The 14,830-nt window shown below is 57.7% G+C and overlaps 1 protein-coding gene across 1 annotated transcript in view; it reads right to left on the bottom strand.

Moving 5' to 3' along the window:
* The window catches only part of CPE (carboxypeptidase E), a 29,374-nt gene that overhangs the window by 8,507 nt on the left and 6,037 nt on the right, over nt 1-14,830 (bottom strand). Inside the window, exon 2 of the mRNA XM_076073248.1 lies at nt 199-395. Within this exon, the coding sequence (XP_075929363.1) occupies nt 199-395 (197 nt within the window). The remainder of the gene's footprint in view (nt 1-198; nt 396-14,830) is intronic.

The raw sequence follows: 14,830 nt of genomic DNA, 5'->3' as shown, positions 1-14,830 counted from the left end.
ATCCTGGCCTCTACAGTTCTCACCTGAAGTTGAACAAAATCAACTAGAGCAGTCTGCAATGCTCTCTCGCCCACTCACCCACCCATCCGCTCTCATTGTCTAGCTCACCCACTTACCCGCTGTCACCCTCTTGCTCGCCCACTCACCCGTTCACCCGCTCCGGCTCGCTCACTCGTTCACCCGCTCCGGCTCGCTCACCTGGCTGGCGGCGAGCTCGAACCCGTCGGGGTTCATGCTGGGGATGATGTGGATGCGCGTGCTGTGCAGGAGGTTCACGATGGTGCGGTTGCCACGCTTGTACTCGGCGCACAGGTACTGCGCCAGGTTGATGAGCAGCTCACGCCCCACCGCCTCGTTGCCGTGCATGTTGCCCACGTACTTGAACTCCGGCTCGCCTGCGGTGGGGGGGGGGGGGGGCACGGGGGGTGGGGCCGGGGGGGGGCACAGTCAAGGGCAGCCAGGCTAGACAGGACGTCTGTGAAAAAGAGCTTTATAGCTCATCCGATTCCTCCAGTATAAATATTCAAACTGTGATCCTGGGGGTCACGCGCAGGTCACCGAATACGGCCGCGCCAGCCCGCCAAACTCGTGCCGGACAACGCCGCGAGAGATCGAATGCTGTCCGGACCCGCGCAGGGCAAGTGTCGCACGGTCGACGTGCCCCGCAGCGTTAACCGGGGCGGCCTGCCGGATTCCAACCAGCCTCCACCGCCGACCGGCGCGGCCGCTCCCCCGCTGGGCTCCCCCCCCCCCCCCACCCCGCCCCCCAGTGGCCCCCTCCTGGGGCCCGTTGAACGTCCCGGCCAGGACGGTGTCACAATTCGCGACGTCCGGTTGGGGTGGGGAGGCGGTGGAGCAGGAGCCACACTCGCGCCTCGTTGCTCGAAGGCCCCGGGGGGGTTCGAGTCCCGACTCGGGTGCCTTTCCGCGCGCAGTTTGTGTGTTCTCTCTCCCTCTCTCTCCCTCTCTCCCCCCACTATTCCGCATGCGTTTTCTCCAGTTTCTCCCATTTCCTCCTCCCATAGATAAACACACACACAGAGTGACAGGGTATTGACGAACAACACCCCGCTGCCAAAGAAAAATACTGCAAATGACTCCACCGTCATAATCTTTATTTATTATGAAGGAATCCGATGAGCAATAAAAAGCTTTACCTGTATTTAACCAGGTAAAGCCCGCCGAGCCATATAGCTCATTTAAGTGGCTTATCACGTGGCAATGTATAGCAGCCAAATACTTTAAACGCATGTTTCTAAATGTGGAGGGAAAAGTCGCAGTCCCGGAGAAAAATCCACACCACCACGGGGAGAACATGCAAACTCAGGGTCGGAATCGGGATCGAACCCACGACCTCCTGTACACCCAGCGAGGTAGTCGACATCTCGCCACCGTGGAAAAGCATGGCAGCGACCCTCCTGACAAAGAGCCTCAGAGCTCGAGCGAGGCTTTCCCGCGTAAACAAGCGGAATTCGCTCACAACCGGCAATTTCTACAATGGGACAATTTTGCCGAAAATGCGACAAGCGGCGCAAAACGCCGCCGCGCCGGCGCCGTGGACGCAGAGGGCGCGCGAGCGGTGGAATTCCATCGCTCGGCGCCCGCCAGGATGTGGCGAGTCGATAATCCCGCCTGCGGCCACACGGCCAGACGGACCGACCGCGACCACGGCTGGAATTGCCCAGCAGACCTGGGCCTGGCCGGGGCAGGGGAAGGGCAGGGCAAGGGCGGGGGCAGCGTTGGGTTTCTGCAGGAAGCGCTGGGTCGGTGGCTGTGGGCTGCGCGCCGCAGGAGGTCGCGCTACTCAAACGGAGCGCTGCTCGCACGGACGTCCAGCGGCGCCAGGGAGGGGGGCCCGGCGATAACCGCATGGCGGCGGCGGCGGCGGTTAGCCCCACGGGGGTCCCGAGGAAAACCTACAACCGCCCCCGGCAACCCACTGCCTGCTTCGATTGCCCACCCGGGGTCTCCCCTGCCCAGTTCAATCTCCCTCTCCTGCATCTGTGGCACCACCATCAGCACCACCAAGACCAACACAACCGCCATTCGCCACTAAGTGACGGTGACGTCACCACGGCGCCTGTGCCAGGCCAGGTGCACTTTGAGGCCACGTGAAGTGTCGAAGCCTCGCTGACAGGAGGTCACGGGACAGACCCAGGTGCCGTGGGTTGGCTGACTGAGATGACCAGTAGATGCACCAGCTGTGCCACCTACTGTATTTTAGCCACCCGGCGCTCCGCTCGTTGTTGTGAGCGTCGCTCCTCTGCCCTCCGCTCATTATTGTGAGCGTCACTCCTCTGCCCTCCATTGTTGCTGGAAGGCGACTGCCTCCAACTGCCCAGTAGCGTCCTTCACGAGCCTCCTCTAAAAAGGGTGATCTTGACACCGCTGGTTCCAGTCGTCAGCAAGTCCACTCAGGGCCACATCCTCCCGTACCGCATGAGTCAGAACCACCACCATCATCAGCACCACCACCACCACCACCATCATCAGCACCACCACCACCACCAATGATGTGCGTTGGTGGTGGTGCACACCGCTGAGTAGCTAGGAACCCCGCGTGGCCGGGAGCTGCCAAGTCCCGGCGATCACGGAGCTGAGCTGACGCTGAGCCAGGCCGAGCGCCGTAATTGCACGCCGGCGCCGCGGAGCGTGAGCGGGGGGCATTCCTCATCCCCCCCCCCTCTACCCAAGGGGTCACGGGCGATCGAATTCCGGCAGTGGCCGCTGGCCACCCTCGCTCTGCCCCCCCCCCTCCCCCGTGGGCAATCGACCACCGGCCGTGCTCACTGCGGCTCGGGAAGGAAAGAAGCCACGAGCCACCGTGCCCCTCCGCACCACCGCTCTACCGCGCTACCGCACCACCACTCTACCGCGCCACCGCACTACCGCACCACCGCACAACCGCACAACCGCACAACCGCTCAACGGCACAACCGCTCAATGGCACTACCGCAATGCAGCCCCTACACCCCCCTGCTCCCGCCGGCGCTCGCCATTGACTCGAAGCCGGCGAGCCAATCGGAAGCGGGGAACGTGCCGAGCGCGAGGCCCATGCCACGGTGGCTACGAGATGTTAACTACCTCGCCCGGTATGCAGGAGGTCGTGGGTTTGATTGCGACCCCGACGCCTGTTGTGGCTGCATGAATTTTCTCCGGGTCCTCCGGTTTCTCTCCCCACATTCAGAATCAGCACACGCTCAGAGTATTTGGCTACGATACATTTCCACGCAATAAGTCACTTGCCTTGAGCTATCATTTGTGATAAGCCAGGTCACTTCTGAAAAAGAGCTACATAGCTCAGTGGGCCTTACATGGTAAAAGTAAAATGTGTTTAGTTTAGTGGGCCTCACGGAGCCACAGTCAATCACAGTGGACCCCGGCGAGCAGTCCCTCTCTCCCACTCACCGGCTCAACCACCTTGCTCGCCCGCTCGCCCACTCACCCGCTAACCCACAAACTCTCTCGCCTGCTCGCCCACCCCAATTGCCCGCATGCCCGCTAACCCACAAACCTGTTCACCCATTCACACCAAAGACAAAAATCCCCCGTATAGCCTGAACAGACTGTTGTTGGGGCAAGTGCTGTTAGCGAGCACCTATGAAGGCCAGAACGGTACACGACGGGGTGGGTGGCCAGCACCACGCCCGACCGCCTTAGTCTCCCCAGTGGCAATGTTTTTATCCACCGCACCAGGTTCTCATTTGAGGCCGAGTCGACCTAGGGGAGGCCCAGGACCGGTTCAGATAATCGTCACTGGGTGTTGGCCGTGAGCGGGAATCGAACCCAGGTCGCCAGGTTCATAGCGCAGCGTAGCGCTAACCGCTACACCACCGCTCACGCATTCACTCCACCCACTGCCTCACAACTACCGCTTCTGAGCGCCTCCCTCCCTCCCTCACCTCCACTCCTCCCCCGTCCCCGCGCGTCACAAAGACGCCACGGAGAGGAGGAGGAGGAGCAGGCGAGAAGTGTAAACAGGAAAGGGCCTTCGGTCTCCAGACACTTCCTGGTGATTGCGGCGATGCGCAACGCGGAGGAGGGGACTTACCCAGCAACGGGATGAGCAAATAATCAGCAAATGCCAACAATCATGCGCCTGATAAATCCATGACGGGATTTACCAGGGAGGGGGGGGGGATGCGGGCGGGGTATGTGGGTGGGTGGGGTTGGGGGAGCGCGAGACCTGCCGCGGGTTTTTTTTTTGGTGCGTTTTGCTGGGACCGTCTGTTTCCAATCACTCGCGAAAATTCATCCGTGCAGGAGCCCCTCGGCGCGCGTCCAGGAATAGCCATCCAATGGGGTTACCGTGTGCCCCCCCCCCTCCACCAGAGCTCTGTTTACCATGCCCCCCCCCCGGCACCATCCCCGGCTATTACATCACTGACAGGGCCTCAGAGTCCCCCCCACCCCGTGTCCCTCTCACAATGGCAAGGGACAAAACGACCGCTGCCGGTACCGAGCGACTCCCCGGCGCAATACGCCAACGTCACCGTCCATGCTCGATCCACTGCTGCACGAGCAGGCAGTTGAGCAATTTTACCCACCGCCCCCCCCCCCCGCAACATATTAGCGAGCGATTCCATGGATTGGGCACATCGCCCGCAACGTCGTCCGTTTTATACGCCGCGCGGTATTGTTGTTGTTGTTGTTGTCGACATGGAACGCGTCCAGCTGTCTGACCGTGCTTGTTCACTGCATGCCCAACGCAGGCTGGACGGCCGCACCTACGAGACGGTGGTGTGGCTGGGCCCACCACCACCACGCCCGGCCGCCTTTGTCTCCCTAGTGTCGATGTTTACACATCGCAGTAAGGTACTCATTTGAGGCCGAGTCGACCTAGGGGAGGCCCAGGACCGGTTTAGATGATCGTCAATGGACCGCCGGGTTTCGTGGCGCAGCGCGCAAACCACTACACGACCGCTCCCCCACACACGTGCACAAACACAGGCACCCCCTGTTACAGCCCGCGCAGCTCATAGTACCGCAGCCTCCCCAGTGACAACCACGTCCAACTGTACAGCGTCACAAGGAGCAAGCGGTTGCCTGGCAACCCCCATCCATTTGGGATTTCACGACAGGAAGCTGTACTCTGCGATGAGCTCTCACACACACACACAAAGACAACGATACCCCGTATAGCCTCAACGGGCTGTTGGGGAAAGTGCTGTTCTAGTGAGCACCTATGAAGGCTGACGCGGCACACACACACGCAGGCACACGCACGCCATACCGCACCCACACGGATACCACTCGCTCATGCTTACCAGGTCACCCTCAGCGCATCTATATTTCCATTCCTGGTTAAATAAAGGATAAATACTACAGAGCGTCTGTTATCCGTGGAGATATGGGAGCGGGGGGACCAATACCGCGGATCATATTATCTGCGGGGTTATCTGCCATTTTGTCCCTCTTATCCGCTGGGTAAAAACTAAAATCAGCGATGAAAAGGATGAATTTGGGTGGCGGCTCCTCTGATCCGTGAAGAATCGCGAGCACGAGGAAGCGGCATCGCCATGGCATTGTGGGTAAAAAAAATGTTTTATAATTCAGGGAAAATTGTGGATAAGAGGGAGAAACAGAGCTGCGGGCAATAAGAGCTTCTGCGGATCCTGCAGCCGCGGCGGATAAGTCGGTGTCGCGGGTAAAGGGGCGGCGGGTAATAGGAGGTTCTCTCCTGAACTCTTTATCCGTCGTCACGACGCAGCCCTTCGCGGTTAGTCAATCCAACCACGGCCGTTTCAAAAGGTCAGGCCTGGTGGTAAAATAAATCTCTACAACGTTAAACACAAAGCGGCCGCCAATTCCGCCACAGCGCTGGGGCTCCCCTAGGCAGTCAAAATTAACGAGACACCGATGAACCAGCCGCCCCCCCTGCCCCCCCCCCCCGCCCGCCACATTTATCCTGGAAGACAGCCGTCATGTGCACTGCGCAAAAGAATCACCACCACCACCACCGGCGGCGGCGTTGGCGCTGTGGAGGGCACGAGCCACAAGATTCACAACGAGACGCTCAGCCACCCCCCTTCGCACGTCCCCCCCAGTAACACGGCCTTCTGGGAGCGAATCTTTCTCAGCGGCATTGGTTTCCGTAGGGGAAAAACGCGGACCCGGTTTCGACGGGCAGCAGCGTCTCATCGGTAGAGTCGAGGCTGCCCGGCGTTGCGATAGGACTCCACGTGATGTTATCTGCGCGGTGACCGCTCAGCCACCGCTCCAATTTTTACATACAGTGTCGCCGTTTCTCGAAACTGCATATCTCTCATCATCGCCAAGGAGCCACAGATGAACTGGAAGGCAGCAGCCATGCGGCGAGCAGTCACCAACGGTTTCCCAAGCCCTGCAATCTTCTGTATACCAATATATTTTCAGCCAATTGATGGAGTGTTTAACTACACAAGTGGGGGGATAACTGGAGCACCTAAATTAAAACCCATGCGTGCGAGGGAGCAACGCTCCATCCCACGCAGATGGACATGGATGATATCAGCCCGCACTTTGCTGTACCATGCACTCTCCTGGCGAATACGGGGGGGGGGGGGTGTTACTCATCCTCGACGCCCAAGAGATAGGGAGTTTCACAACATTCGTGATGGTGCAAGATTCTGTAACGGAGTGGGTAAGGAAGAGGCAGCGGAAGAGAAAAGCGGTGTAGAAACTCGGCAGTGTGCACGAGAACATGGACCGGCGAGGACTGTCCCGATTATTTACCAGCATTGTGCAATCCTATCTCCACCACAACCCCAATGATTATCTTGTGTTGTGTGAAAGCGTTCCCGGTTCAACTAGGACCTCGTGACTAACAGTGTACTTGCCTAGAAACGTCTGGCAAGCTCGCCAGCATTGGTATAAGCGAGCCTGGTGATGGCTGACGAGGCCAATATGAATGTTGAAAGATAACTTCCAAGAACGCCGTGTAGCCTGAACAGACTGTTGGGGCAAGTGCTGTTAGCGAGCAGCGCCTACGAAGGCCGGCACGGCGCACGAGGGGTGTGGGTGGCCAGCACCACGCCTGACCGCCTTTGTCTCCCCAGTGGCGATGTTTTACCGCACTAGGTATTCGAGCCGGAGGCGGGGGGCAGGGGGCCCAGAACCGATTCCGATAATCGTCACCGACGTCGGTGGCAGTGAGCGCCAATCGAACTCGGGTTGTCGGGTTGGTAGCGCGAGTGCGCTGGTCCACCACCGCCACCGCCGCCACCCACACAAGGGCCACCTGCGGGCGGGGGATCAATCTCCCAGAACGGCAGTGGCCTGAAACGCCGAGACAGTCCGAAGGCACGAAACGCGATCTCCCTCCCTCCCTCCCCACAGGGCCCGCTCGCTGCTCAGCCCGCGATGGTTATCGCACGCTGGAGAATGCCGTTCTGTGTTCCAAGATCCTTCGCCGTCACCCCACCCACCACGATCCTGCCCTCCATCCCCCGCTCGACACGCTGCTGGAAGGCGATGTTGGAAGACGTGACGGAGACAGCTGGGCGTCTTCCATGAAACGCCATGATTCGGGGGGGTCACAGTTCAATTCGCGAAATCAGATCTCTTCCGCCTGTGCATTTTTTTTATTTTTACCATCTCATTTGCACTGGGGTTCTTTTTGCCGTTGTTTTTCGTCATCGTGGCCGCGTGCTGGACGCCAGACAGACCGTACAACCGGTGCGGGGGGGGGGGGAAGTTGAAATCGCCTTCGTTCGGTCAGGCCACACGCACAGCAACGGCGGAAACATCACCCAGCGAAGATCGACTCGCATGCCACGATCCCGCGTTTGCGGATGGGCTGGGGTGGGCCCTCAACTCCCAATGTCCCCCCCCCCCATCCCCCCAGCTCTGGCCCCACCCGAGTTCACTCGAACGCAAAGGACGCAACGCCTGTGGCCTTGAATTAAAGGGTCAATATTTGACACGAACAGCACGCATGAATCTCCACGTGCTGCGAAGAAGGGCCGCTCCCCGAAAGTGTCGCCGATTCTATTTTTTTTTCCTTCCTTCTAAGGCCGCAACAGCGTTGTTATTGACAAAAGCATCGGGTCCGTCGTCATTGTTGTTGTTGGTTGTGCTTGCGCAACCACTGCCAACGCGCCAGTCGCAGAAGTAGCAGCAGCAGCGTGACCAAAAAATCTGCTCAAGTTCACTCTGCCGGGCGGAATCCTGCTGCGACAGGACCCCCGCCCCCCCCCCCCCCCACACAGCATGCTGTGTCATCACCCCGAGGAGTCCACACTGATCCATGATCCGATCCACCCGCTCCCCGACTGCTACCGACAACGGTACAGCCACACCTGTCGATTCACCGCCAGATGAATGTACGTTGAACTTCTTTCACCGCGTACGTAGCCAACCGTGCTATAACCGGGGGTGCAGCCTTCCCGTGCATGCCGTGTAGCCCACAGAGGATTCCATCACCACGGGTTGTGAACTTGCCCAGTGGCGGTTTGGCAATCGCGACGAAGTGTTGGGGGGGGGGGGGGAATCAAACTCAGGTCCTCTGCTGCTGCTGCTGCTGCCACCACTACAGAGAGGGGAGAAGCACGCATAGACGTGGGCCCGGTGCACGCGGGGCGTGGCGGTGGCAGCCGGCCGTGTTTACCTCCGGACGGCAAAGCTTCAGAAGCGACCGCTCCTGCTCCGCCGCCCGCGAGCCCGCACGGAGTAAGCCGATTACGCCGGGGGCGGGGGGAGGGGGGGTGGCGGCGGGGGGGGGCTGCACGAGTCCCCCCACCGAGAGCACGGGAATGCCGCAGGGCGGACAACACCACAGCCGGCGACGTGGACGCTGGGGCCACTGAGGAGCGCCACCGCATGCCGTAACTCGCACCTCCGATTCGCACGGTTGGCCACGTACGGTGCGAAAGAAGTTGAACGTGCATCCAGTAACACACGTGCACACGGACATAAGTGCAGACGCACGCACACGCAGACGCGCAGACACGCGGGCACACACACACACAGAGACAATCTCAAGAAGCCATTCACTGGAGCCATTATCCCTGGCCCCACGATCTCCATCCTGGAAGGTCACGTCTGGTGACCAGCGCTTACAATCTGGTTGGATGGGGGGGGCTGCGGTGGGTGAGGGGGGGGGCTGCGGTGGGTGAGGGGGGGGGGCTGCGGTGGGTGAGGGGGGGGGCTGCGGTGGGTTTAATGGGGGGGGGGGGGTGAAACGCCTCCGGCTCGGGCCCCTTCCCCGGCAATGATCTCGGCAGCTCCGCTCACCACCGCTCACCATCACTCACCATCACTCACCACCGTCTCACCATCACTCACCACCGTCTCACCATCACTCACCACCGTCTCACCATCACTCACCACCGTCTCACCATCACTCACCACCGTCTCACCATCACTCACCACCGTCTCACCATCACTCACCACCGTCTCACCATCACTCACCACCGTCTCACCATCACTCACCACCGTCTCACCATCAATCACCACCGTCTCACCATCAATCACCACCGTCTCACCATCAATCACCACCGTCTCACCATCACTCACCACCGTCTCACCATCAATCACCACCGTCTCACCATCAATCACCACTGCCGTATTTATTGGGACAGTCGCTGGAAATTGAACCGTGAACCCTGCGGCCGAGTCACCGCACACACCTGTCTCATCCCCCTCCCTCCCCCGCCTCGTCCCCCCTCCCTCCCTCCCCCGCCTCGTCCCCCCTCCCTCCCTCCCCCGCCTCGTCCCCCCTCCCTCCCTCCCCCGCCTCGTCCCCCCTCCCTCCCTCCCCCGCCTCGTCCCCCCTCCCTCCCTCCCCCGCCTCGTCCCCCCTCCCTCCCTCCCCCGCCTCGTCCCCCCTCCCTCCCTCCCCCGCCTCGTCCCCCCTCCCTCCCTCCCCCGCCTCGTCCCCCCTCCCTCCCTCCCCTGCCTCGTCCCCCACCTGCGTACCAGGCGAGGCAGTTAACATCCCATAGCCACCGTGGCGAGGTGTTAGCATGAATGACGACAGCCGGGATCATCCTCCTCCTCTCTTGAGCCATCTCCATGGTGAATAATGAATGAGTAAACCCAGGCAGAAGGTCGCGGCATCTGCCGTGCAGTGCGAGCGGCTTTAACACCCACGGCTGACCGCACGCATGACGGCAAATACGTGCGAGCACGCGTGTGTACGTGTGTGTGTACGTGTGTGTACGTGTGTGTGTGTACGTGGGATTGGCATCGTCTCCGACTCCTCCTGATGTCGATGGTAAATGGGCGAGGTTTAGGACTGACTCATGCAGCTGCAATGGCTGCTTTGGGTATGCGGTCCAGACCTCCCCAGAGACCCTGGCTGACAGAGGAGGTGTTCAGGATGGTTGAGAAAAAGCGACAGGCCCACTGTCATCGGCTAGAGAATCCCACGTCAGAGAATGAGGAGGCTTACCGCAGCCTTCGCTCGGAGGTTCGGAGAGCCGTGAGGCGCTGCAAGGATGGGTGGTGGTCGCGGGTTGCTGAGGAGATGGAGTCTGCCTCAGTGGCCCATGATCACAAATCTCTATTTAACTCCATCAAAAAAGTAACCTGCAGCGCCACACCTATTACCATCATTAGGGGAAAAAACGGTGATCCAATCTCCGACCCCCAGGAACAGGTTTGCAGATTTGCTGAGCATTTCTGTGAGGTCCTGGGGGAGGGAAAATCCCTCAGCCAGGAAAACATCGTGGCACAAAGTGAGGATGACCCCGCTGAGGCTGCAGTGCCTCAAATATTGGAATAAGTCACCCCCTGTGAGTGGCTGGCTGAGGTGCCATCTGTTGAGGAAGTACTGAAGGCGATCCGGAGTCTGAGACCAGGAAAGGCAGTGGGCAGAGATGATCTTCCAAGCGAAATGCTGAGGGAGGGAGGCGTTTGTGCACAGACTGCCCTATATGACATCATAACAACAGTCTGGACCACTGGACGGGTTCCGCAGGATTGGAAGGATGCCCTGGTGGTCCCCCTTTTTAAGACTGTAACAACTACAGGGGCATCTCACTCCTCAGTGTGCCGGGAAAGGTCCTGGCAAGGATTATTCAACATCGCCTTGCCCGGCACGCTGAGGAGAGGCTTGCGGAGCCCCAATGCAGTTTCAGGAAAGGGCGGTCCTGCACAGATGCCATATTTTCTGTCCGTCTGCTACAGCAGAGGTGTAGGGAATTCCAACAAGACCTACATCTCTGCTTTATTGACCTGGTCAAGGCCTATGATACCATCAGTAGGCCTGGGCTCTGGGTTGTTCTTCGTGCTTTTGGAGTACCTGACCCTCTGCTCACGATCATTAAGGACCTTCATGATGGTGAGTGGGCCCGTGTAAAACTACGTGGCCGGGAGTCAGAGCCATTCCCTGTACACCTTGGGGTGCGACAGGGATGTCCTCTGGCTCCCACATTATTTAACATCTATTTCGACCACGTAGTTCGTGAAGCCTTCAATAGCTGTACCGGGGGAATCTCCATATGGTACAGATATAATGGGAGGCTGATCGATGCCCGGGTGCGGTCAAGGGATGGCTCCCCATTGCTCAACCATGTTATGTATGCTGATGATTTGGTAATAGCTGCTCATTCAGAGGAGGAGTTGGAGACGCTGCTGCTGAGACTGGAACGTGCCACGAAGAGATGGGGCCTTACTATCAGCCCCACCAAAACTTAGCACCTGCCTGGGTATTTTGTACCATCGGACACTCCACCCCCACGACTCCCAATCAGAGATGGGGCAGTTGTGGAGCGAGTGGAGAGTTTCCTATACCTGGGCAGTGTGCTTATGACCGGCTCCAGTTTAACAGCAGAGGTCTCACTCCGAATCAGTTGAGCGGCAATATCTTTTCATCGGTTGTGTAACGCTGTGTGGAAGCTACCTGGTCTGTCGCTCCGCACTAAGCTTCAGGTCTTCTCGGCCACGGTCATTCCCTCCCTTCTCTACGCTTGCGAAACGTGGACCCCCCTAATGGAACATCTTCGCCGGTTAGAAACATTTAGGCTGGCCTGCCTACGATCCATCCTGGGTTTAACCAGACTGGATTGTGTGAGGAGCTCACAAATCCTTGAAAGATCTGGGCAAGGTCCCATCGGTGAGCTCCTCCGGCAGGCATGGCTGCGATGGCTGGGTCATGTAGCCCGCATGCCCAGCCACCGCATGCCGAAACAGCTTTTGTTCGGCCGGATTGAGGGGGCTAAACGGGCGCGGGCTAGAGAAGAGATGGAGTGATGTGGTACAGGAGGACGTGGAGTTGAGTGGACTTGCCAATGACTGGTACCAGCGGTGTCAAGATCGGCCTCTGTGGAGGAGGCTCGTGAAGGATGCTATTGGTCAGTTGGAGGTAGTCGCCCTCCAACAACAATGGAGGGCAGAGGGGCGACGCTCACAACAACGAGCGGAGCACCGGGTGGCTAAAGCACAGCAGGTTGGCACAGTAGGGGGCACAGGTGGTGCATCAGCCAGTCATCTCAGTCAGTCGACCCGTGGCACCTGGGTCTGCCCCGTGACCTCCTGCCAGCGGGCGTTCGACACTTCACGTGGCCTCAGGGTGCACATAGCCTGGCACAAGCGTCGTGGTGATGTCACCGTCACTTAGTGGTGAATGGCGGTTGTTGTTGTTGTTGTGTGTACGTGTGTGTGTGTACGTGTGTGTACGTGTACGTGTGTGTACGTGTGTGTACGTGTACGTGTGTGTACGTGTGTGTACGTGTGTGTGTGTACGTGTGTGTGTGTACGTGTGTGTGTACGTGTGTGTGTACGTGTGTGTGTGTGTACGTGTGTGTGTACGTGTGTGTGTGTACGTGGGTGTGTATACGTGTGTGTGTGTACGTGGGTGTGTATACGTGTGTGTGTGTACGTGGGTGTGTGTACGTGTGTGTGTGTACGTGTGTGTGTGTACGTGTGTGTGTGTACGTGTGCGTGTGTACGTGTGCGTGTGTACGTGTGCGTGTGTACATGTGTACGTGTGCGTGTGTACGTGTGCGTGTGTACGTGTGTGTGTGTGTGGGGAGCGGTGGTGCAGCGGTTCGCGCGCTGCGCTACAAATCCGGTGCCCAGAGTTCGATTCCCGCTCATGGCCAACACCAACAGTGACGATTATCTGCACCGATCCTGGGACTCCCCTAGGTCGACTCGGTCTCAAATGAGTACCTGGTGCGGTGTGTAAAACATCGCCACTGGGGAGACAAAGGCGGCCGGGGGTGGTGCTGGCGATCCCCGGCCTCTTGTGCCGTGCCTGGCCTCCGTAGGTGCTCGGGGGGGGGGGGGGTGGTGGGAACACTTGCTGCTACAAACGTTCAAATGACAAGCCTGGTCGCTTTTGAACAAGTTCATACCTCCGTTGGCTTTGCCTGGTAGGATGTGGATGGTGTCGTTTTATGTGTGTGAGTGTTTGAGTCTTTGTGTTTACCTTCCTTGTACTTTGCACTCCTGTCGTGTTGTTGTACCGTTTGTTGTTGTTGACGTTCCTACCCACCAGGGACTGGACATCTGTGCAAAAAAGATCTTTGAAGCTCATCGGATTCCTCCTGTGTAAATAAATATTCCGATTCCAAGCGGCACACAGGTGTGCTAGCCACGACACTGGCCTTTTAGCGCCTGCAAGTATTACAAACGATGAGCTAGTTCCATGTGGACACAGAGACAGGCAAGAGCTCACGGTTGTAAGGCATCTTTGTGTATTATTTAGTATAATTGGTTTTTAACCCTTTTATCTGGCAACAAAACTGACACCTTTCTTTTACAAGGAGTCATGTTTGCATTGACCTCAATACCTGCGGTCGGAATGCAAACAAAAAAACATAACTCTGATAATGTATTGGCACTGTCCTTGAAATTGATTGGTCCACACCCGAGACAGCTTTCTTTAGAGCCTCGTCTCACATGGTGTTGGACCAGAAGATGCCAAAAGGCGCACAACTCAAAGACAATGCACCATCAGAGTATGAGAGCTCGGGGTAAGCATGTCAGATAAAAAAGGGTACAAAATGAAAGGGTAAAAAACCAATGATCATATTTTGCTACTGGCAAAGGAGGTTCCAATTGTATTATTTAGTTATTAATGGCTGGGTTTGTATGGCAGTGCGAGGGGGGATTGCTTGGATGAGTGCAGGAGGTCATGGGTTCGATCCCGACCCTGACGCCTGCTGCTGCTGTATATTTGGAGTTTGTGTATCTCTCGCCCCATGGTCGCGTGGATTTTCCTCCGGGTCCTCCGGTTTTCCCCTCCACATTTAGAAACATGCGTTTCGAGTATTTGACCGCTACCAATGTCCACTTGACAAGCCACATCATTTGTGGCCAGGTCGCTTCTGGACAAGAACTATATAAGCTCAATGGGGCCTTACCTGGTAAAATAAAATTAAAAGTTAAGTAAGGAGCATCAGGTTTCTACCGAAACGAATGCACCGCCTCGGTCTACAGAAGCCCAGGAGTAATTTGATTGCATCTTTCGCTTTGTAGCGAATTCGATTTGTTTGAATTCCACGCTGTGTTCATGCTCATGATGGGTAACATGACGAAAGGGCTTCAGGAAGTAGAGAGAGCTCGTGTAGTTTCGCTATTCCTCCTCCATTGAAGGACGACAGTGGATCATTATGTGGTTCGTAGTGTGGGTTGAATAGCTACAATCGCAACGTGGGCCCGCCTTTAATCAACATCTGTGTATCCCTACGAGTCTCTCTGAAGCTCTACGGGTCTCTCTGTATTTCTATGGGTCTCTCTGTATTTCTATGGGTCTCTCTGTATTTCTATGGGTCTCTCTGTATTTCTATGGGTCTCTCTGTATTTCTATGGGTCTCTCTGTATTTATACGAGTCTCTCTGTATTTATACGAGTCTCTCTGTATTTATACGAGTCTCTCTGTATTTATACGAGTCTCTCTGTA

The sequence above is a fragment of the Petromyzon marinus genome, chromosome 41 (genome assembly GCF_048934315.1).
Source record: "Petromyzon marinus isolate PM22_M1 ecotype Great Lakes invasive population chromosome 41, UKy_Petmar_22M1.pri1.0, whole genome shotgun sequence".
Lineage (NCBI taxonomy): Eukaryota > Metazoa > Chordata > Hyperoartia > Petromyzontiformes > Petromyzontidae > Petromyzon > Petromyzon marinus.
Note: the sequence above shows the minus strand (reverse complement) of the source record. Positions and strands in the feature narration are given on the sequence as shown.